Genomic DNA, 23,937 nt, shown 5'->3' on the forward strand with positions numbered 1-23,937 from the left:
AATTTCAAGGCAGTGCTGTTGCTCATGAGCACTGGCTCTTACAGTTTAATGCCAACGGGCAGCTAAAAGTATGATGAGAAAACTCAACCTATGAGCTAAGTAAGGATGGAGATCTTTCACCAATTACTATTAAGGGCAAAACAGACTCAGCATAAGGGAGATAAATGTAATGTATTGCCTACTGCTAGCAGTGAGAAGTAAAAGCAAATTAAGACCTCCTTTTCCACGACCCATTCATCCCCCCGAGGCATGCAGGAGAGCTGGGAATGGAGGCTACGTCAGTCCTTTATAACGCTTCCTTTCTGCCTGTCCTCCTGGCCACTCTGTGCCGTGCTCCGCGTGGGTCTGTCCCGCGGGATGCCGTCCTGCCCCAGCTGACCCTGTGTGGGTTCCCCGCCGGCCGCAGCTCTCCAGGCACTGCTCCACACGGCTCCGTACCACGGGCCCACCCTCAGGAGCTGCTCCGGCGCCGTCCCCACCGCGGGCTGCACCCTACGGGCTGCGGCTCCGGCCCGGGGCTGCTCCTCGGGGGTATCCATGGGCTGTGCCTCCTCCAGGCCTCAGCCACTGCTGCACCGTGGGCTCCTCCGTGGCTGCACGGGAGATCTGTTCTGCGTGGTGCCCGTGGACTGCAGGGGGACGGCCTGCTCCTCCGTGGGCCTCTTCCCGGTCTGCAGCGAGCTGCTGCTCTGTGCCCGGAGCAGCTCCTGCACTGAGTGCGGTGCCTGAAGGCTGCTTCTCTCCCATTTCTCACTCCTCTCTCCCAGCTGCTGTGGCACTGGGCTTTTCTCCTTTCTTAGATCTTCACAGAGACGCAGCGAGTACTGGAGCTGGCTCTGATCTGCCATGGGGCACTGCTGTACTCTGCTCAGAGAAGCCACTCCTTCACCTCCCCTGCTGCCAAAACTTTGCCATGCAAACCCAATTCAAGACATATTTTCCTGGCATTAGATTCCTAGATATTTGTCTGCGTGATTCTTTACTGTGTTAGACTGAAGCCGAATGGGAAAGAAGGGGAAAAACTCCTCATTTTGACAGTGACGGTCCTAATGTTTTGTTGTGCTGTTCTCTTCTTGAGAACATTCTCTGAGAACAGCGTGCTGTGTTAACTCATATGTAGTGTGTGCTTTTATACACAAATAACAGTAGCTCCATGACATCCAAGTGTTGTGGGCTTTCTTTCCTCTGTAGGATTTTGAGCTTGAGTTGATGTGAGCAGATGACTTTGATTCACCTGAAAAGCAAGAAGCTTAGGCCTGACTCATGAAAGATCTTGACAGTTATTAGCAAGAAGGAAACATCAGCTTCTCTGCTATACTTTTTAAACAATCTTCTATTAAGAGTAGGATAGGAGCTATTATGAAATTCATTTTAGGTAATGCAAAGGAGGGAGCCATGGAAACCTCCCCAGAAAGGTTTCTCTCTCATGCTTGAATGCAGTGCTTCAGACTGTAAACAAGAGATCAAATGATAGCAACTCTAAGTTAAGTGTTAGTATTTACAGTTGATCTGTGGAAAAAAAGAAGGTGTTGTACTTGCATGTTACAGATCTAAGATAGCATTTCAGTCCTCATTCAGTACTTGTTTTATGCTCATGTTTCTGATTTCTGAGCCTGTAGCTATAAATCGCTGGCACAGTTCAGGCTCGTGTGATGGAACTGATGCAGGGTCTTGTTACTAGGCTGACGTACCTGATCAATATATTAGTGATGGCAACATGAAGGTGCAAAAATTTCTCAAGCCTCACAGTACTGTTTTTTGGTTTGTGGTGTTCCTAACAGTAAAGTATGTTCTGTTTGCAAAGCTGTACTTTGTGTGCCTAACAGAAAACCTAAAATTGCTACCTGGGCTGTTTCTTAATGAACGAAGCCTTGAGACCTGTGGTTTCAGAGCTGCTGTGGGCCTAGGAGGTAGGTTGACCCCTGAATATACTGTTCAGCTAATATGAAAGTGAAGAGTGCAATGGTTCTGTTGAAAACCAGCTCTAAAAATGGAGCTAACATTATATTAGATATCAAAGGAGTAAACACTTAGTATCCTTTAACCAAGGACATCCTGGTTCCAGTAGTCCTTGAAGAGAACATTAATCAGAATGCTTTAAGGATGTTGCCAATTTGGCAAGCAAACTCAAGGTCCGTACATCCTTAGATGAATTACCTTCTAACAACATAAAAATTATACCCATAGGTCAAAAACACTCCTGCCCAAGCGAAGACCCCTCCCGTGAGCTTGTGTGGTATGGAAGGATAGAGTAAGCAATATTTTAAATATGAAAATCAGTAACCAATCACCCTGAGGTGGATGGACTGGAAAATTATTAAGTTTGTGACTTTTGTGTATAAATATATTGCATGTAGTTGTTTGGTGTGCTTGATTTGTGGGAAGCTGCTGAGCACCCAGGTTTGCACAAACCTGAAATAAATAGTCTCTTATGAATGTGTTATTATTCACCTGTTTCACACTGAGGTGATGAATTTGCTTTCCAGACAGCAGTTCCTCTTCTGTAGAGAAACTTCAGGGGACCTTTCACAAAAGTGGGTTTTGGATGGAAAGCAGGATAAAAAATTGGAGCAAGAATAAAGTTTAAGAAGCTGCCGTTTGTGCTGCCCTCTTGCCAACTTTTCCCTGAGTTTTTTTTTTCTTTTTGAGTTGGATTTAAGACTTCGACAGCAAAAGGAAAAAAGGAATACCTTAAAGGTAATGGAAAGGAGTCTTGTCAGATTTTAAGGATCATCTTTTCATATTCCAAAGACTACAAAAACGTTTCACTTCCTTTGATATCTGTATTATCTTTCTCCTACTGTGAATTTCAGCTTTCCCTGACACAGTCTTCTGAAGACTGTTCATGAGATTGCTAATGCTAATGCAGGACCCGAAAGCACTTTGAATGTTCTCTTCCTGTGTGTGCTAAATGTCTTTTCTCTGGTAGGGATGTGGATGGATACCTACAAGAGCTAGTTGAGCCAATTCTTCTAGGATGAGACTGTGCCTCTCTTGATCCAGATTTTTGACACACATCTTACATTGCAGGGTACTTCTAAGGTTAAATGTTAGCTTGAAATGGGAAAAGGCAAGAAACTGAGCATTTTATTCTCAAGCCAGTGAATCTGTGAAGGCTATGTTGCTGAGTTTAATGCAAACAGTCAGATGGTCAGGCATTATGTGAGATTATTTCAACATTCCATCTCAACAGGTAATTGTTTTTCTGGCCAGACGATCTGCTGATTTAGTGAACTGTTCTTGCAGTAATGATATTAAGTCCACTTCCTTCTGTGTGAAGACACATGCTTTCTGTCTTTCTGGCTGTCAGAAACCGCCCTGCTCTGTGGTTCTTATTGAATGTCCTGCAATATTTTTCAACAGTCTGTCTCTGAAGATTTCTAGAACTTCGGTTAAATGAGCACAATGGAAAAGAAATCTGTGATTTTTATTATAAAATAATCATCAAGTTTGACCATCACCTAACGCTACCAAGTCCACCACTAACCCATGTCCCTAAGTGCCACATCAACATGTCACTTAAATGTGCTGGCATGAGAGCTCCACCACATCTCTGGCCAGCCTGTTCCAATGCCTAACTGCAGTTTCTGTGAAGAAGTTCATCCAGTTTAAATCTCCTGGTACAATGGGAGGTTGTTGCTTCATCTCTATCTCTTGTCATGGAAGAAAGAGACAGAATCAACAGAACTGTAGGGTTCGGGGGGACCTCTGGAGATCATCTTGTCCAACTTCTCTGCTAAAGCAGGTTCCCAACCTGCTGCATTTCCATGGAGCATACTGTTTCATGTTCTTTCTTGATCTCCTAATATGCAAGTTACATGACATGTGAAACTGTAGCTGAGGCTTTTGAATTTGACAGCCTTTGAATTTGACAGCCTTTATATGTGGCATGAACAGATGTGACCATCACACTGCATCTTGCTTGTCTGTCCATGGTCCTCTACCCTTTGCATCTGCAAAAGACAGAGCAGCAGTATTCACTGGGGAGAGAATTCCTTAGGGGAATGCAGGCTGCCTGCCTAGACATAAAGGACAATTTTTTGCGGTTTTGTTTCTTATTAAATAAATGCACTAACTGTACTAGTTCTTGCGTAATTTTAAAACAAGTGTGTACTTGCAAACTGTTTTTCTTCTAATGGCAAGGTTTGCCAAAGTTGATTTCTCTTTTTATTGTGTTTGGCCAACTTAGTGTGTCCCTCTTGTAAGAAAGATTCCTGACTTCGTATTCTCTAGGTAGGCTGGAGCTCTAAGCATTGTGTGAAGAGGGTGTCATGTTGACTAGATCCCAGACAAGGTTCCTTAGTTCAAGACATTTGTCAGAAAAGAAAAGAAGAAAAAAAAAAGGGACCTTAAGATGTTGGGGATCATTGCCTGCCAAGGAAGGAGTATGCTGTAGGAATGCTGCATGGAGCTCTCTACTGAGTAGCTTTGATAGCACACATGGCTGATTTGTTTTCAGGAAAACCAAATATTGAAGCTAAGCTTGGCTTTTATTCTGTTGAAATTACATATTCAAACATTATTATTATTATTAACATTAAAAATACAGTCTTTCTTTTCCAAATGAGCCTTATACTGGAAACCACTAACTAGTGTGTGTAACTAAGGAAATATTTCATCCTTAGCCAGAGGAAGCTTAGTGAATTGTTGGGTAGTTTTGTGATTCAAAGTTGTTTGCTTTTCCTTCTGTGTGCTACTTATTCAGGTTGGCCATTGCCCTTTGTTTTCTGAAGCTGCTATGGAAATAATGACAGGGTCACTGAGAAAACATTGTTTGTTTATCTCAGTTGCTCTGGGTTTTCCTTTACAACTTTTGTTCGGTCTTCATTTTAAACCACAAGATGTGAGCGTGCATCTCATTGAAACAAGTAATTATGAAGAATTGGTATAACTGCCAACTATGCATGTAGTAGAGGACAGGGCCCTGTAGGCTGTTTTTCCTCACTGGGAAGTTTATCAGTGAAGCATATCATACTGCTTAGGATCATGTTTTTGGCAAAGTGCCTTCTTGAGCAGTGAGTTGTAAAGGAAAAATCACTGTGTTGAAATGGGTTGTCTAATAGACAAAATTATTGAAAAAATGCTGTAAAAATATTATTTATGTGTTTTTACATACTGCTTCAATGCTCAAGTAATTAAATAGGAACTTGATTTTCCCTGGTACTGGCCTTGCCCTTTTTACTTTGTGCAGTGGTTTAACCTGGCAGGCAGCTTAGCACGGTACAGCTGTTCACTTTAAGGAGACAACTGGGGAAAAAAACCCCAAAACTGAAGTAAAACTTGTGAGAAGATTTAAAAACTATTTACTAAGACAGAAAAGGAAGAGAGAAATAATAGTGATGACAGTCTCTTTCTTTGTCTCTCTCTGTCTATCTCTATTTACAAAGCGAGTGATGCACACACCTGCCAGCTGATGACCATCCAGTCCCTGAGCAGTGGCTGCCACCCGGCCAATTCCCCTCGGTTTTGTAGTTTTATGGTATGGAATTTCCCTTTGGCCAGATTGGGTAAGCTGCCCTGGTTCTGTCCTCTCCGGAGACCCTTGCTGACAGGACAGTCCAGGAAGATGAGGAGCTGAAATATCCCTGGGCAGCAGTGCTCAGTAACATCTAAAACACTAGTGTGTTATCAGCACTGTTTTTCTCTTAAAGCCAAAGCATAGTATCATACCAGGCACCATGAAGATAATCAACTATGCCCCAGCTGAAACCAGGATGCTGTTACAACATGAAGAGAGTTTAAGTTGTCTCTTTGTAAAAGTGAAGGGTAGTTTTGGTTGAGTGCTGGATGCACTGACTCCACTGCTGCAGAGTTCTTCTCAGAGGTAGAGTCTGGTCTTAAGATGACTCAACTTTTTTCTTTTTTTAGGGAATAGTTTTGTTGAATAACTTTCACATTCAGTATTAAAAATATCTAGTTAATAGAGCAGGTGAACATTACTAAAAAGCCCAGATGAACTCCCACAGTGGTATACAATCATACACATCATAAATGTCGAAGATTTCAGTGCTGCACATTTCATCTTGAGGACCCTTGTTGGTATGGCTTGAAAAGAATATTTTATTTGCAATTTAGGCTATGGTTTTCTGGGTTGAAGTGTGCTACCTGTCACAGTAAGATCAGCTAAAATTAGGTGAGATGGTACTACAAGCAGTACAAATGTTTCTAAACAAGAGGCTTTTCGTATATATGGATGAAGGTAAAGAAATGATCTGTATTTTGTATTAAATACTTACAAAATATTTCTCCCTATGCTTGAGAAAGCCTGAAAAATCAAACTGTTTAGCTTGAAAGATGATGCGCTGGGCCTCTTTTTTGTGTGTAACAGTAACTGCATGTTCTAATCTCATATTTCGGTCTTTGTATTATTTTTTAAGTTTTTATACGTGAGGAAAATAAATTCAAGTGTCCCATTCTTAGAGGAGATGGACTGAAGACTACACTTGGCTTTCTAGGGAACCTTGTGTACTTGAACAGTGTCTAAGAGAACAAACTGATTTCCTGTTTAGAAAATGCACATGGCCTGTCAGCTAAATTTAGTTGATGGCTTTGAAAATCCAAATATACTTTAAAACACAGTCTGTGTTTCTCTGGTAGGTGTGACATATGGTTGATACTAATATGTCAGCTACTCCAATATGAATGGTTGGTTTCCATAAAAGTTTGAATCTGACTCTTCTGGCGTTGTTAGATTTCTCACACCTCAGACTGGTTTGGAGTGCTTTAGAATAAAACATTCATTTTCAAATTTCTGCTGTTGTTTCTTTTAGAAATCTAAATTCTCTAAAAACTGACAAATTGTAAGCTGTAGGAATTGCCTTTGCACCCTAAAACCTAGAGGTTTATAGCTTCCAAAATGGTAAAAGTACTTCTGTAGTTTGAAGTGACCAATGTCACAAGGGACCACGATCCAATCTGTCCAATCTCTGAGACTGGGCAGATTAAAGGACTGAGTGTCATTTCTAGTTTTCAGCATTAACTGAAACAGTGTCTGTTTTGTGACAGATGCAGTGTCCCATTGTTTTGAACAAGCCCAGAGGATGTGGTTTGCTGCTTACTTGATGCGGGATGCTGATTTCCAAGTCAATTAAGAAATGCCCTGTCTACAAAACAGCATGGATTTGTATGAATCATCGTAGACTCTGGAAATCAAGTGGGGTGTATTTTGGTTGTCCCAGTTTTGAATGCACTCCTGTTTGGAAAGTGGAAAAAAGACAAAATAGAATTAAGACTCAGACCCTGTGGGTGAACACTGTGGGTGTAAATATATATATGTATATATATACTTAATGATACTGGCTACGTTAGTAATATATGATTAAAAAAAATGTATTATTTGGACATTCCTGCCATGTTGCAGATAGTATAGAGCTTGTACACTAAGCTCTATGCTTCAGATATTTCAGTGAGATCCATTGGGATACTGAAATCATCAAACTGCTACAACTTCCTAGGCAAACAGTCCTTGTAACTTAGAAAGCACTAAGTTATACCAAACTTTTAAGAAAGGGTACGTAAACATCTGTGTGGATGTGATCTATAAATAAAATTCTAAAAACCATGCAAGTGAATCTTTTGCTGTTAATTTTAGTTTTTCGATATGGGGCCGAAGAAACCAGATTAGTTCTAGATGTGCTGTTTGTAAAGACACGGGCAGTCGTTCTCATCTGAACGTGTTTTGCATCTGTCTTGTTTGTGCTCTCCTGTGTATACGTACTGATGCATGTATTCTTTCAGTTACAGTGTGTGATGCATACTGCTATCATTCTCCTGCCTAATGGGAACTAATACAGGACGTTTTTTTATTTAAGTAGGGATCTTCCATTCTTCCACTCATCAGTGTTGTTGTATTGAATACGTGTGTAATTGGAAAAGCCTGCATAAAGAGGCCAGGATGAGTGAAGTCTAGTGTAAGTTTTACAAAGAGAATATTTAGGACATGTGGGCAGTTACTTGCTTGAGTTACAGAAAAGATGAAATAGAAGGCTGGAGTATTTAAAATCATCCTGTATCACATTTCTGATTATGTTCTCATTTTGTCTTTTTTTGTAATATTTCTTGAGTTCCTCAAATTTAAAAACAAAACAAAACAACCTTCCTTGAGCCATATAGTGTTAATAAACACTTCTGGTAATTATAGGCATGGGTAAATTGTCTGAAACTGACAAATGGCAGATGGTAGTAGATGTGAAATGCAGTGGAGACAGTTAAAATTACGAACACAGTTCTTGACTGTTGTCCTCAACTACAAATCTCTGCTGAATGCAAATTGGGTTGTCCTCCTCCTGCCCCTGCGTATACTTGCCCTTCTAGTATTTTTTTGCTAATTGTGTTGGTGAGGCTAGAAGAGAAGCATTTGAATTCTGTACTGTCTGCCTAGGGTACAACTATAAAGCTATCAGATGCCTTATTCTAGTTTTTATTCTATACTTTCAAAACAGTTCGGGAAAAGGATTTTTTTAGTGGAAGCTATTGTTCGATAACTGCGCGTGGTATCTTAGTGCTGAATGGGAAAAAAGAGATCAAAAAGCCCTTGTCTCCAAGGTCTCTTGTGGTGAGGCTGCATTATTTAAAAACTTAGGAACATGTTAAAGGCAAACTCAGGGAAAAACCTGCATTTTCTGGAGCTGTGTCTGCTGTTTTCTAAGGTTAATTAAAAATTATGAGGAGATGCACCTGCTTGTAATTACTAATTTGTGCTCAGTGCACACACACACACATCATTTATACATTGATCAAGTAAAGCATTTCTTTTCAAAATCAGACTGTAAATTAACAATGCAGTTCTTTCACATAAATAATCTTGCTTTCATCTTGCATTGATTTATGGATCAGCTTCAGCTCCATTACATGCTGAGAACCTTTTACTCCAAGCTCATTTCATCATGAATTTCTCTCTTTTGTTTTGTACCTGCCTTGCATAAATGTGTTGTCATTCCTTTTGATATGTTATTCTTCATAGAAGTGATTCTGAATTTGAAGCTTTATAGGGCCAAATGGATTATTTATTATTTTAGTCGTCTAAATAAGGATCAATAAATTTAGACTATTTTCTCTTATGGTGTGTAACAGTTATAGTTCCTGTTTTTAAAAACTGGGTTACATCTAAATTGCAGTAGCCAGAAAACCTAGTTTCCTTCGTATAGTGCTTGGTAGCGCCTTATTAGAAAGGTGCAATAGAAAGGTGTTTTCCATTAATCAGAGGTGTAAGTTAATGAATAGGAAACCTGTAAGTTGCTGAGTAGGTCCTTCAAGCGCTGTGTTGTGGTGGAGCTCTTGCTGCCCTTGTGGCTGCAGTTGTTCAGAGTGGCCGATCAAGCTGAGCCAGTCAGTGGAATGAGGAATGTTTCACCTTGCATTTTTGTTTCTAATTTCAGTGTAACGGCGGAAAGTGAGACCTAATTGAGCATGGATAGAGCAGATAGACTTGAATAAACAATTAGTTTTCTGAAGCCTCCAATGCGATAGAATAAATGAAACCTTTATAGGTAGTCCAGGAGCTCATTGGTGGGTGTGAATGAAAATAGATTTTATAAAGAACTAAGCTGCTTTCACTTTATTAGCATTCGTGGTATTAAAAAAAAAAAGAAAGAAAGAAAGAAAGAAAAAACATTATTTCCAGAGTTGTATTCTCCTTAGAATTATTTTTTTCATGAGACGAATGATGGAGGTGTCAACAGCTGATGAAGATGAATAGGCCTTTTTCATATGTATTTGAATCTTTTTTAATTTATTTTTTTCAATTGAAAGTGACTTTGAAGGTTAGTTTGACTAAATTTTCATCCTCCCAGTTAAACATCCAGGAAAGATCTTTCTAAAAAACCTGCGTATGAGCAGCAGCACTGAAAATGTTTGATGTAAGATGTGCCTGTGGATGCTTGCACATACACAAAGTATAAATACACATTTCCTTACATTTGTCACGGTTTTCTTGTGCTATGAAAAGGATCATTAAAATAATTAAGGGTGAAAATTTTGCCAGCGGTGTCTAAATGTATCAAAGCCCTTTTCTACTTTCTGTATAGCTAATATTTTCCTTCATTGAGAAACTAAAAAAAATGTGGCTAGTTGGATAATTTTCTGTACAGCAGAGCATAGTGCATGGCATTGCTAATGCTAGTAGTATCTGTGCATATGAAGGTAAGAAAAGGAGTACGACCACAGGATATTAAAGAATAAAAATTCTCAAAAAAAAAAAAAAAAGAAAAAACGGGGAGGTTTTATTCGAGAGAAAGCGAGAAAATAATACTGTTGGGAATGTAATATACATGTGCAGGGGATGCACAATATTGATCACTTGTTGGTTGTTGATTCCCTGTGCTTCTGCTGCAAGCTGGGTTGTGTGTCCTCTTCCACTTCCCAGGAGTGGATAAATCAGTGAAAAGAGAACAGCTCTCTTGAGATAAGTGCTTTGTGTTGTGAAGATACGATTCTGCCATGCCAGGCCTGCCTGAGACACCTACCGCTGTCCTTGGCCTCTGCTTTGCGGGAAGGGTTGCTGAAGTGCCCATGCTGATCACGAAGCCTTAAACCTGCAGCCGTTCTTCAGTCATTCTTCAGATGCTGCTGTGGGCCTGGGTTTTCTTTCATGCTTCCATTTGCAAGTGTTGCTTGCTGGGCCTTTGCAGGAGGCTGGTGTGGCAGTGGCCTCTGGCAGAGCCTCTCAGCACCACTAAACGCTTTTTCCTGCCAAGGTGTCCAGTGGGTGGGACTGGAAGGGAGTATCCTTCCTGCTGAGAGGCAGTGGCATACCCTGCTGAAGATTGGGGCAGCAGAGGGCTGTTGTTGTCTTTTGTCAGAAAGATGTGGAAGTGTGGGTGAAATTTGAAGATGTGGAAGTGTGGGTGAAATTTCAGCTGAGATGAGCTGTATCTCTGACAGAAAGGATTTCTTCTGTCCGTTATTTGTACAGCAGAACTGAACAGATGCCCCTGACACTGCTCTCTGCTTTTGTGTTCCTGAGATCATGCCACCATTCCATTTTCCTTAGAGTCTAGAATGTCAGGTCTGGTTCCTCTCCGCTCAGCCCAGTAGAGCCTGGTGCTCTGCTGCAGCCCTGTGCCGGCCTCTGCACTGTGCGGAGATGTCTCTTGCCCTTCAAGTCTGCCTTAGCTTGGAAGGGGTCATGTTTTTGTTGGACATGAAGGCCTTCATACAGCATTCCTCAGAAGATGCCTTTATGAGTGTTGCATTATGAGGAGTCACACTGCAACCAGCCTGTAAAATGTCCTAGGTGAGGCTTTTTAACCAGGAGCAGAGCTGCATTTACCTATGTTTATTTCAAACTGTATTGTGTTTTTCAGCTCTTGTTGTAGGGACTTAGAAGAGACTTGCAGAACCTGCTGTTAATTTATTTTAAACATGTGTTGGAGCTGTGTGGACATGTCAAACGAGACTTGGGGCAGGCTGAGTGCTGCAAAGCAACAGCATTTGTGGTACAGACACTCTTGCTTCCTTTGTTCAGTGGTCAGGGAGCAGTCCTTCCACGCGTCTGTGCTCACAGAAGGCTTTCAGGAACTGAAGGACTCAATCACACTGAAACAAAAATGTTCCCTCTTAACTGTGGTAAACTAATAATTGGCTCAGATAACAGTGGCGATGCATATTTATAGGCCACTTCTTGGCCTTGAAGAACGCTGTGGAGGCTGTGCTTTGCTTTCAGTGCAATCATGTGAAAACACATTGAATGCAGGCTGATTTTTTTTTTTCTTTAAACATAGTGATAGTTGATTCTTCGCGTTCCATGTTTTTATTTTTTAATTGCTCAGAGGTCAGATTTGTTTTCAAGAGGAATACAGCAGTTTTAAAAGCAAATTTGCATTTCTTAAATGGCCATGAAGTTGCAATATAATATCAGTGCATCTGTATTGATCCTTGGCAGAATATGTAAGGTATTTATTACTTAAGACACGATAGATAAGAAAGTGCTATTGGAAAATGTCATAAGCATTGTTTGCTGATTCTGTTTATACACGATCATCTTTTCAGCATAATAAATTAGACTCTTTCAATCAGGAACTTCAGATTTCCCTGTTTGTGTGTTTAGGATGTAAAATCAATAATTAAAATGGTTTGAAATGGAGCTTTGTGGCTAGCAAGTTTAAAATGCATTTCTCCTCTTTACCTTCTGTAGCAAGTGGACAGATCAGTACGCAGGGAAAGGCATAACAACAAAGGTGTGATGACAAAAGGACTGGCACAATAGAGAGGTGCTATAAAGGAAGGGAAGACGATTGCTCACCCATATCAGAATGGCCTTCACCTGTGCTCCCAGGGCTGACCTGGTCCTTTCCCCAGGTACTCAATCAGTGGTTCAGGCTGTGTCTCAGCAGTTACCATATACCTTGGTAAGGACACGTTTTCAGGGTCAGCTGCAGGTTGTGTTCTTATAGAAAATGAGACTTGCTGTATGAATTACTAGCATGCAGTGTGGCTATAAACAGAATTTTTCTGCCTCTCACCTGCCTCCTTCAAGAGTGAGCTGAGGCCCTGGCTTATTTTCTGTCTGCATGGTAGCTGAGATCCCTGTCCTAACGAGGGAACTTTAGGTCATAGAATGAAGTGAGATACACCAGGGGTGAAGTTTTAAAAAATGACAGGTGCCTTTCAGCTGGAGAACTTAAAAGGTTCTGAGACCAAGCTCAGAACCGTATGTCATTTCCTTGGAGGAGAGTGGGAAGGCAGTCCCAGAGTTGAGAACTGTGGGATGAGTACCCATTTTCCTACTGGTAATGTAAAGTGGGAAAGAAAATCTGTTTGTTTTCAAAGAAATACGGTAAGAAAAGGGGCAGGAAATAGGATCTTTCCATGTCCTTTGAAATCCATGTGACCTGATAAGACTTCCTCAATATCTTGTCTTCCCCTGTCATTATCCTTGACTTCTGGAAGCGGTGCTAATTTTTGGAGAAGTGTTTCCTTTATACTGTGTGGAATTAGTTCATTGGTAATTCTCTGCTCTGAAAAGACTGCTCTGAGAGCTGTGAATATTCAAAATAGATGCACAGTTCTCTAAATCCTACTCAAGACCAAGACAGATTAACATCTCTTGTTGCAAAGGGAATGTGGAATGTTCTAGTCTGGTTGAATGGGGACTGGTGATGATCTTGCTCTGCCGTACAGCTTGACATTGTTTTGTGGATACTCTGTTGTCCCATGTGATCGCTGCTAGCACTGCATCCAGAAACAGGGTCCATCAAAAGGTGATGAAATTGTGACTAAATGCAGTAGATCTGCTCATCACAGGCATGAGTTACTGCATCTTGTTTGCTGGGAATTGATTCTCACCTGTGTGCTTGTAATGGTCTTGTAAGACAGACCCCCTGGTATCTACAATGCCTTGTGCTGTAGTGTTTCTTTTCCAGGTTTAATCTTGTTCTACTGTAGGGCCACTAGGCAGCTGGAGTAGCTAAAGTTCAGTATGTTCTTACTAGGCTGATTTTTTTTTAAACAAATTCTAAGATACCTTTGGTTTTTGGAAAGTATCTGTATCCTACCTGTTAATAATAATTTGCTTGTCCATCAGTGCAGCTCATCAAAGCTCGTATGTCTGTTCCAACTTTAATTGCATTTTGAGAGGATAGTTAAGCATTAAGAGCATGCATCTAATCAAAATAAATTGTCATAGTTTCCTTCCAAAACAAACAAACAAAAAAAGCCCCACTTTGCTGGGGCTATTTTGTTTCAGCATCTGTGCTTAAAATGCTCACAAAGAAGACAGAGAGGTGTGGTGTACTGTGGGGAACCCAGTGTAAATGTGAAGAAACTGATTGATTTATGTTCCCAGCAGCCTGGGTGTTACAAAGAGTCAGTCACTGTTGATCTCCTTATTAGTAGAATTTTATTTTGGAACTTCTGATTGATAATCATTATATGTGAAAGATTCCAGGTGATGGATCTCATGTGGATTGGTACCAACCTGGTAGAAGCTTAATGTGGGTGATAGTGGACAGAGTTTTAAAAAGAAAAAAAAACAGCAGAAGAAAACAAAAAAACAAGTGTAGCTGAGCAGATAACTTCAGTTCTCATTACGATGTCATTTTATTGAAACAAAACCATTGAAACAAATCTCAGCAACTCTGAACAGCTTATTTTTCTTATCCTGGTGTTATCGGTGTAATTGCATTACCTTAGCCTCATTCACCTTCTTGTAGCATGGATTTCCTCTCTCAAAATCCATTGTTTACTTTCTGGCTGTTTCACATCTGATTAAGTACTCCGCTCAAATTATACTTCTAAATACTGTTGCTAAGTCTTATTTTGAACCGGTTGTCATGTCCTTAATTTTTGTAAGGACACGTGGGCTGACACAGTTGATGTAATGATATAATTATCAAGCAGTGAATTAATTCTGGCTGTAGAATAAATACACCACAGTAGACAGCTGGGTTTAATACTACTGAGGTTTTTTGAAATATGAAGATAATCCTTTCTGAATAGGTGAGCCGTTAATAGTCCATGGCTAGCGCAGTATGAGAATAATTTTCTTTAGAGGAATGTAGCTGATCTTATTCATACAGAAAATGAATAGTTTCAAAATACAGAGGGAAAAACAAACAGGGTCTGAGGACAAATTTATTCTATTCTGATTCCCTGGAGGAAATTCCTGTGGAACTGGAGGAGTCTGTCACTCAGTTTCCATTCGTGTTTGTATAGGATCTCCAAAAGTGAATGTGAAAGTTGGTTGTTTTTTTTTTTTCATTTTTTTTTTAAATGATTCCTTTGTATGCACTTTTTAAGCCATTCTGTTCCTTTTTGTAAGGTTCATGATGCGGGAAGAAGAGTGTTCTGTGAAAGCTGTTACCTGCTAAATTGTAGCTTCTATAAGAAATTCAGCACATCTACAACAAAATCAAGCATCTTTTCTCAAGAAATGTATGGAAACATACTTGAAGAATGTTCTACTTGCCTAGGAGTTTCTGCCATTTGCAGTGTGCCTTTGTCAGAAAGGAATTACTCAGTGTTTAACAGTGGGGGAGGAAATGTTTTTGCAGTAGTTAATTGTGCATTTGTGAATACTAACAGTAGACACTGGTGAAGAGATGTGTACTGATTGAAAATACACCTCTAAACAACCTGTATAAACTCAGTGGCTAACTTAACTCCTTTTGTAGGAAAGATACAAGGCAGTCAGATAATGCTTCTGTTCGCACTGTCATAGCCGTTATTGGTTTTAAATTGTAGCTTTCAACTAGTGACTTTTAAAGTAACTTCTCAGATTCTCTTAGTTGCTTTGTTCCTGTCCTGCAATTGCACAGATAGGTGGAAAAATGCTTACTGTATTTCTGTCACTACGTAAGTCAGTAACTTAAAAGGGCATGGACTCTTGCAGCCTGAGTGCAATAATAAGGCAGTGGGTTGAATACATGATAGCCAGAGCCTCAAAAGTGTGATATGGATGTCTACTGGAAACTGCTTGCAGGGAGCAGCTATTGTATTTCTTGCAACTTGCTGTCAAGTAAGCTTTATAAAAATGAAAAAGAGCAACCAACCAAGCTACAGTTCTCTTACTGTGCTTGTGTGTCATCCAAAATTGACACATCTGGATATTTACTAAATGTGAAATACCCATGGACTGATGATTGCAGTTAGGCAGTAGTGTTGACATACTGAGCAGAGGCTGCTTGAGTAAAATAATTTAAAATGTCTCTGGTACAATTCCAGCAATTTCCTTCACTGAGATAACTGCTTTCAAGTCTTAAGAGCAATAACACAGAATCTGAACCTGATAAGAAGCGCAATGTGAATTTTCATAGTGTTCCGCTTTCCAGGATGTCATTCCAATAAGTATTAATGAGTTTGGATAGGTCTTTTAATAATTTGGGCTTATCATAATCTCAGCACTAAACAATCATAATGTCAGTATGTCTCAGTTAGCTGTTTTGTGAGATCTGAATGTGTGCCATGTTGCAGATGTTCAGATTCATCTTTGTGCTTCAAGGAAGCAGAAGTTACGAAAACTTTCTTTGTTGGTTTCACTTGAATTTGAATGCCTTACCTGGCAGGAGGGGAAGGCTATTTTGTTGAGGACACAAAGCCTTTTCGTCTCCGTCTCCGGTATAGGCTTTTGTCTGGAGACTGAATTCAGTCTAGAAAGACCATCTGGGTCAGGCTGGCTCATCAGGTGCCCGTTTGGTTTTGAGAGATCTTGTTCAGGATGGACTTGTAAGCCTGTCTGCTGGCTGCAGTCCATTTTCCTTTTACTTCCCTAGCAGCAGACTTATTATATCAAGGCTGTTAAAGAGTGTATCTCTTTTTTGTCTGCTGTGGTATCAGTTATGAGGTACAGACTACTTTCAAATACATGCTGTACATGTTACAGACCTTACTTTGTTCTTTGGAAGCAAAAATCTGAGCCTCTGGATAGTATCCAGAATTTTATTTTTATTATTTTTTTTTTTATGTGTGTAAAATCTTCTTAAAGCTGGAGTTGATCACCAGTATGAAGAGGTCAAATATCATATGCCTATATTCTTTCTTTGGAGTACTAGACCACATAGTGTCTTTTGGTGTAGTTACTTCAGGTGGGATAGGTTGCTCTACATCCAGCTGAAACACAGCTGATGGCTGTGTGTAAGTGTAGCCTACAATACTTCTCCGATATTAAAATGAAATTCTGCGCCAAATAGTGTTTATCAGAGAAACTTAATATTGCTGTGATACTTTAGTCCTAAATGTATCATATTGAAGAGTAGTTATTTGTGCTTTGTTGTCTCCATGTAATATAACCTTATTTGCCTTCAACCAGATCTGAATTCCATCCGGTTGTGTTTAATAAATGGTAGGCTTCAGAAAATGCATTTAATTCCCATGTTTTCCATGTCTGAAAATTGCCTGGGAATTTCCAAGTGGATGACATCAGGAAAAGCGTTTGTAGCATGGTGTCTCCCCAGTTTCTCATACTTCCTTTTCCTCCTGAACCTGGTGCCCAAGGGCCTCACATGCATGTCCATGGTCATGCTCATGTCATGGTCATGTTCTGTTGGGTTACGATTACTGCCCTGAAGGTGGTTACTTCTGTCCCAGCAGCCAAGACCTAGTCCCCAGCTGCATGGTGTTGTCTTCTCTCTTTCCATGCAAGTGATTAAAAGAAGTTTCTGTGCCTGTGTTTAGTGCCTAAATCATATCAAGCAAATTCTAGTTGGTAGAGGCACTTAACAACACGTAGGTGGTTTCACGAGAGAATGATAGTTGGGTGCTGCTGTTGAAATGATAGTGGGTTGATACTTAAACTGCCTCATAACAGCTTTCAAAAATAATGCTTTTCTGAGACTGCCAATTTGGACAGTGGAAAAGTGATTTGGAAGCCTAGACAGTACTGTACTGCTCTGAACTATAGTCTCATTTTAAAGCTTCCTTCAAAACCATGTGTGCTTTAATGAAAGCTGTGAAAAAGGAACACAGCTTAACTGGAAATGACGAATTCTGTAATTGGAACTACATATTGTAGGTCACCCAAGTGGAGGCTTTACTGTGGGAAAGAGACCTCAGCTGTTGGGTAGACTTCAGTGCTACTGTGCAAGGAGCTGAGTGCCTTTGTTTTTGTGTGTAAAGCCTTAACCCTATGCGTGAAAGAAGATGTAAAGTATGGCTGGTTGTCTTGAAGAGTGAGCCTGTTTTAAGAGAATCCATGAATATTTGCCAGTAACATTTGAAAGTTTGATGGTATTGTGTCATTGTCAGATGAATGGAGTTCGGTGTCAAGCAGTCCTTGGTGTCCAACTGTCAGTGGGTAGTTTAAGTAACTGCAGACCCTTTGAGTATTTGCTTAGTAGGTTCCTTCAAAGTCTTAAAATTATGTTTCTTAGAAACTGGTAGACAAATGCTTCGTCTTCTTGCCAGGTGTTGTCAGTCATTTCTTTGGAGTGCAACAGATTTGTAAATTTGCATTGTGAGTACCTGAGCACTTGGAAGTACTTGTGAAATACATGCATTCATGAATGATAAATGATAGGAAAGGTTACTTAAGTATTCTGTGTGACCCCCAAGCCCTGTCTGATTTAGGAAATTGCTGTAGACATGTGCTGTGAGTTAATCAGTCACTTCAGTGTTTGTCCGGGACACGAATGAATCTTAATATGCTGAAGGAGCAGATTCAGAAACAGCTATGTTGGTTGATGTTTTGGAGCAGTACTTGTGTCTGCAAACACTTTCAATGAGCTTCAGATTTGATTTGAAAACAAAGCAGCTCCCCCTCCACCCACCCTACATTATCTGAAACAAGAAGTGCAAAATAAATCCTAAATGTAGGGAATTTAAAATGCTTTGTAGGGTACGTATTACTTCTCTGTGCAATTTGCTTTAAGCAAAAACGAACTTCACTCTGCATCTTCCAGGGTGACTGTGGTGACTTTGAATCCTTATTTTCTGTAGACAGTGAGGATGAAGCAGTCAAGTATTTACTCACTTCTTTTTTTTGTTCTGTTTTTTTTCAAATTTAGCCGAGTATTAAGACATCAAAAGTACTCTCAAAACCAGAGGGCTAGAATGTTGTATAGGAATGATGAGAGGAACAGAATTTGAAGGATGAGGCTTTGTATTTATGCTAATTTGAAGTCAATGTGAATGAATGCTAGCTTTGTAAACAGAATAATTTAGACAGATTTTTTTTCCCCACTGACACTGAAAAATCTATTTTTCAGTAATTTCCCTAGTCTGGGAATGGTTTGCAGTTTGTTGATGGTGCAATGCCATCTAGCGACTACTCAGACAAAGCTGTGAAGAGATTGCCTTGATCAGATGGTTCACAGTTGCAGAGGCCGTTCTGTGGAATATCGTTTGAGCTTAAGCCCAATTCCTTCATGTCTTCAGATCAGACCATGGGAAAAAATTCTCCTTGTGCAGGAGTGCAGCAGGATGTGCCATAAGGTGTATGAGAGGAGGATCACTTCATGCACAGCCAGCTGCAAATTTGGCATGTTCAAAGTTCTCAGTTTGTGCAACTTAATTACCATAAGATCTTTTAAAACACTTCTCGTTTCCCAATTCTGTAATAACTTTTATGCAAAGGAAACTGTAGTCTTTTTAAAATTTCTTTTTGATGATTTTTTTTTTAGCCCCCCTGGTTAATGTAAATAAATAATCAGCATTTTCTTTCTCCCCATGTATTTCTTTGCAGCTTGATCACATACTGTCCCCACCACCTATGCCTTTTCGAAAATCCAGTAACCCAGAGGTCTTATCCGGCCCCGGAAGGTCTTTCAAATATAAGAGGCAGCTGAGTGAAGATGGGAGACAGCTCAGAAGAGGAAGCCTTGGCGGAGCTCTGACTGGTGAGTTTGGGGTGTGGGTTCTGCCACCTAGAGGTGTGGCAGATGTAGTGCTGATGGCACCTCGATCTGGCCTTGTGGCCAGACTCTCTGGAGGAGATGTATCCCCACCTGGAGCTTCTGTAAAGTCTCTTCTATGTGTGGTCCCTCATAATCACTGAGGTGAGCTCTTACTCGGGACTCTCCCTCTGTGGGATGCTGACAGAGCAGCCTGAAAATGCTCTGCTTCTTGAAATATTCAGGGACCATGAAAATTTGGCAGATCGGCAGTTTAAGAGTTGTTTGAGATGTGCTTGCATGCATTCATCCATAGGATTTGCATACGTCTTGTTTCCTCAAGGAGCTGAAGTACACAGATGGTCCCTTTAGACTTGATTCATTAAAGAAAAAGCAATTTGGTCTCATTTATCTGATGGATCCCTCCCTCCCAAGGGCATAACCAGCTTAGCCCTTGCCATGGACCATGCCTTCTGTTCTGCGAAGCCATGCATGGTAGCAGGTAGGCAGGCCCCTCCTGCTCTGGTGTCTCTGTGTGCTGCAGGGGAAGATATACAGTGCAGAAGTTGTGACTGTAACCTGGGAGCGTATGGCTCTGATGCTCTCTGAAGAGTGCTTGTCACTGAATGTGAGTGAAATGAATGTGAAAATATGGGAACAAGTTGCATATTGTAGATAAAAGAACTTTTAACTCACTGGAACCTGGCAATTAAATATATTCCTGAAATGCAGAGTTAGAGGAACAGTATGTCTTAGTGAATTGACTGGAATTGATAAAGCTGGGGCACAGCATCTTGTTTTGTCCAAGTTACGTCTGCTGATAGCAAACTCAGATGAAATTTAAAGCAGAGAAAGCTGGATTGGCATTTATGTGAGATGAGATTGTCCCCTATCTCTAAGTTGTATGCAATGTTCAAAGGCAGTTTTGCTTGGGAATGAAGAATGGCAGATAGAGCTGACCTTTCTCAGTGAACTTCTGTGAAGTACTTTTAAAATATTTGCTTTTCTAACTGACTTCTCACCCCTCTCCTTGTCCTTATGTTGGAAAAAGCCCCCGTAAGCTAATACACTACTTCTTTTATGTAATTAATAGTTCAGCGTCATCTACAAAGCTGGTAAGAAGTGACAAGTGGTTTAAAAAAGATCGCTTCATCAGGAGTTGTTTCATGAGAATTTCTACAACAATCTAATAGTATTTCTGATCCATGTGGTCTTTAGTGAGAGTTGTGACTTACAGCAGTCTGACATGTTGATTTTTGTTAACTGTGCTGGTGAAGTCTCTGGTGTCTCTGTAACTTTTCTGAAAACTTGATGTGAGGACCAACGTAGCGTTTTCCTGACAATGGAAATTGCCAGCACATTGCTTATTATTTCAGCAGAAGCTGGTGTGCGTTTTTCATTTTATTTTTGTTCAACTGCTCAAATTAGGCTAGTGGATTCAAAAATTGAACTTTCCTGCATAAACCCTCCAGCTAATGAGGAGAAGGCAGCCTAATCAAAAACAAATGGAGCAAGTGTGCTCTGCTGCTATAGTCCCCAGTCTTTATCTCTGTGCCTGAATTATTGCTTGAGGTTTTTATGAAAGGAAATGGATATACCTTTTGTCTGCTTGCAATATGTTGTATGGAGTTTTATATCAGGATTTGGGAATATGGTGTGCAGTGATGTTAAACTGCTTTATTACTAATGCACTTTCAATGAACCTGAATACCCTAAGGCTTTAGATTCATAAAATAGTTGAAATATCTTAACAGCTTCACAATACTGATTAAACTAATCAAAGTTATTCTGATGACAAAAGGTTCTTAGTATTCTGTCAGGATCTACCAAAAAAAAAAAAAAAAAGATTTAAAAGAAACTGCTGCTGCAGATACAGAGAACCACTTCCTAAAATTGCCTCATAATGCTCAGTAAACTGAAGTTAATCATTTCAATGTTACCTTGGATTTATTTGTATTTACCCACCTCTTCTGGCATAATTCAATTTCTGAATTCTTTGTAATTTCTTCCGTGCTGAATTGAAGCTTACTGTTGTGGTTTGAAACCACGAGTGTCGCAACATGACTTAAAAAAATAAATAAATAATGATGGGATGGTGGTGTCGAGTTATAGAATATCACAGGGTGGAAGGGATCCACAAGCCCTGACGTTGAAGTGAGTAGCTTTGCTGACTTGACCTTGCCCTTGGTTTGGGTTAATTTCTGCACTCACGCAGTCCCTCCTTAATTTCTTTGAGTTTCCAAATCTAAAAAGATGCAGATTGTCTGATAAGGAAAACGTCTCACAGTGAATCCTGTAAAACGGTTGGAGTGGTGTTTTTCAAACACTGTGACGTATGGTCTCTGCTTGTATCGTTCAAAAATGTTTGTTTTTGAATGAAAACTAAACTTCAAGTAATGTAGAGTGTAGGAGTAAGTAAAGCAAGAGAGGATTCCAAGTTAAAAACTTTGCAGGATGTGCTTATGCTGATGCTTGTTTTTCACTCCAAATGTAAGAAAGCTGTTAATTGTGCTTTGTTACTTTGTCTTTTCCTTCTCCATTAACAATACAGAATTATTGTGCCATAAACTGTTAGTAGTATTAATGATAAAAACAAAAATAAAAAAATAATTTATATAAACCAGGATATTTTAAGTCCTGCAGGGCTGAATACTAATAGACGTAAATAGAGGTTTTCTGCATCTCTGGGAATAGATACCAAATAAATGAGTTTATTGGGCTTTACAAGGGGGAATAATGCTATGCGCAACATACGAGAAGAAATAAAATCTGCATTGTTGTAATATATTGGATGAAATTTACAAAACTTGAAGGATTTCAGTTACTGAGAGCCTATTGCTCTGAATAGGCTCAGGTAATTTAGCCTATTTATTTAAAGTAATGGGGCAGTGAGAAAAACTGAGAATGATGTACAAGGTCTTTCAAATGGGATTTCAACACAAAGGATGTAAGATTGGTATATTAGGAGGAGAGTTAGGATGGAGACTGAGCTTATGTTTAACATTGTTTTGGGGAATCTGGAACCCAGCATTTTTTTTCCTGAACTGCACTGTTTTAAGCAATCTAATCACAACGCGTTTTCAGAGTTAAAGAAAATTAAATCCATGTTTTTGAGGCTAAATCTGCTGTTGCTTCCTGTTGAAAATTGCTTGGGAACCACTGATATTAAGTAAAGTTTGGCCAGTAAAAGAGATGAATACTGCTTCCTGGAGATACCAGACTATTACACTTTGGAGAAGACTCTTCAGTCTAATTGCTGTGACATTATTGCTTTACTTAATCTGCATCCCCAAGGAAGGGAAGGAGGAAGACTTTTGAAGAGAGAGGCAGAATTTGGAATACAAAGACTTTATTGGATATGGCCTGATATTAGCCTAGCAAATGTACTTTAATTGCTCTTATTGTGAATTACCGGCAGTACTGCTTAATAGAAAGAAAGGAATGGCAAACAGTATTTTGCAGTGGAGGTTGCTAAGCAGAAGCACTTGTAAGTTCAGCAACTTTGGGGCAAAATTATTTTCTACTGGCTAACTTGGAAGCAATTTGTGACCAGCTCCTCTTCTGATATAAAATATCGTATCTTTCCGAATAAAGTTTGGGGAGCAAAACTGCCTGTGCATTCTCTGGACTCCTTCTGGTCTGTTGCAGTACACCTGAGCAGTAGCTGCTTGTCTAATAGTACTTTCTCAAAGATAGAGGGATGAGCTCTATGATTCTGAACAGTGCTGCTGCCCTTTGCGTGCCATGGTGACACAAACAAAGCCTGGTCAGATGGGGTCAACTCTGTTCTTCTCAAGGCAGTTGGCTCCTGTGTGAATGTACATACCTTTCCCCCTTGCTTTTAAGTTGTCTTTGTAAGGATTCCAAACAATGCACAGTCTTATGCTTTAAAACTTGTTTCTGATCAGGAGAAAAGATGTTTAATTAAAAAGCTGCTTTTCTGCAGTGTCTGGTTTTCTTGATCTCTGCAAACTTCAAAGGGCTGTCTACAGGCAGAGGGGTTTTGGCTTAAATTGTCTGCAGATTTTAGTTTGCTGTGTTCAGAGAAGCTTAAATAGAATTCAGAAAGTAATGTGGAAGGCTGAGAAATTAGATGAGCTTTTACTATGGAGGAGGTTAACCTGGGAAATCACTTAGACAAGCAAATTGAATTGGCCTTGCTTTCATATCCCATTGCTGCTCAACTTGCATTGCAGTGTGTGGTGCAGCTCTGTTCAGTTTCCTCAACTGCTCTGGTATTGCGCTTGCAGATTGCTATCTTTCTTTCTACTTCTGCGCTGCATGAATTCACATCACTGGCAAGAGTTTGCATTTTGCAGAATGCTGCAGCTAGTCCAGTTGTGTCCTATGCTTTACAGTTAGATACATAAAAGGAGGTCAACCAACCACTAAACTTTGTTACTTATATTTTGAACCTTTTATCTTGCCTCCTGTTATCTCATCAATAACTGCCTGGAAACAGACTTCCTGCTGGGCTAATTGTCTCTAATTGTGGTAAAGCTGTTATCTTGCTAACCATAAATTGATCTTACACAAATACTAGAGGGATAATGCATACAATTTTCATTTTACAGTGTCTTTAATCTGAACTTCCTACAGCACTTTTCATTAGTGAACTTAAATCGTTATCTAGTGATGAACTAAAAACTAAGAAATCTTGGGATGCATGTATGTT

General features: G+C 39.9%; 1 protein-coding gene across 4 annotated transcripts in view; it reads left to right on the forward strand.

Annotated features, from left to right (window-relative positions):
* The window catches only part of MAST4 (microtubule associated serine/threonine kinase family member 4), a 288,003-nt gene that overhangs the window by 44,934 nt on the left and 219,132 nt on the right, over positions 1–23,937 (forward strand). For all 4 annotated transcript variants that reach the window (XM_015277617.4, XM_015277618.4, XM_015277619.4 and 1 more), the window contains exon 2: positions 19,115–19,268. In XM_015277617.4, the coding sequence (XP_015133103.2) occupies positions 19,115–19,268 (154 nt within the window). The remainder of the gene's footprint in view (positions 1–19,114; positions 19,269–23,937) is intronic.

Source organism: Gallus gallus, chromosome Z, assembly GCF_016699485.2.
Source record: "Gallus gallus isolate bGalGal1 chromosome Z, bGalGal1.mat.broiler.GRCg7b, whole genome shotgun sequence".
Lineage (NCBI taxonomy): Eukaryota > Metazoa > Chordata > Aves > Galliformes > Phasianidae > Gallus > Gallus gallus.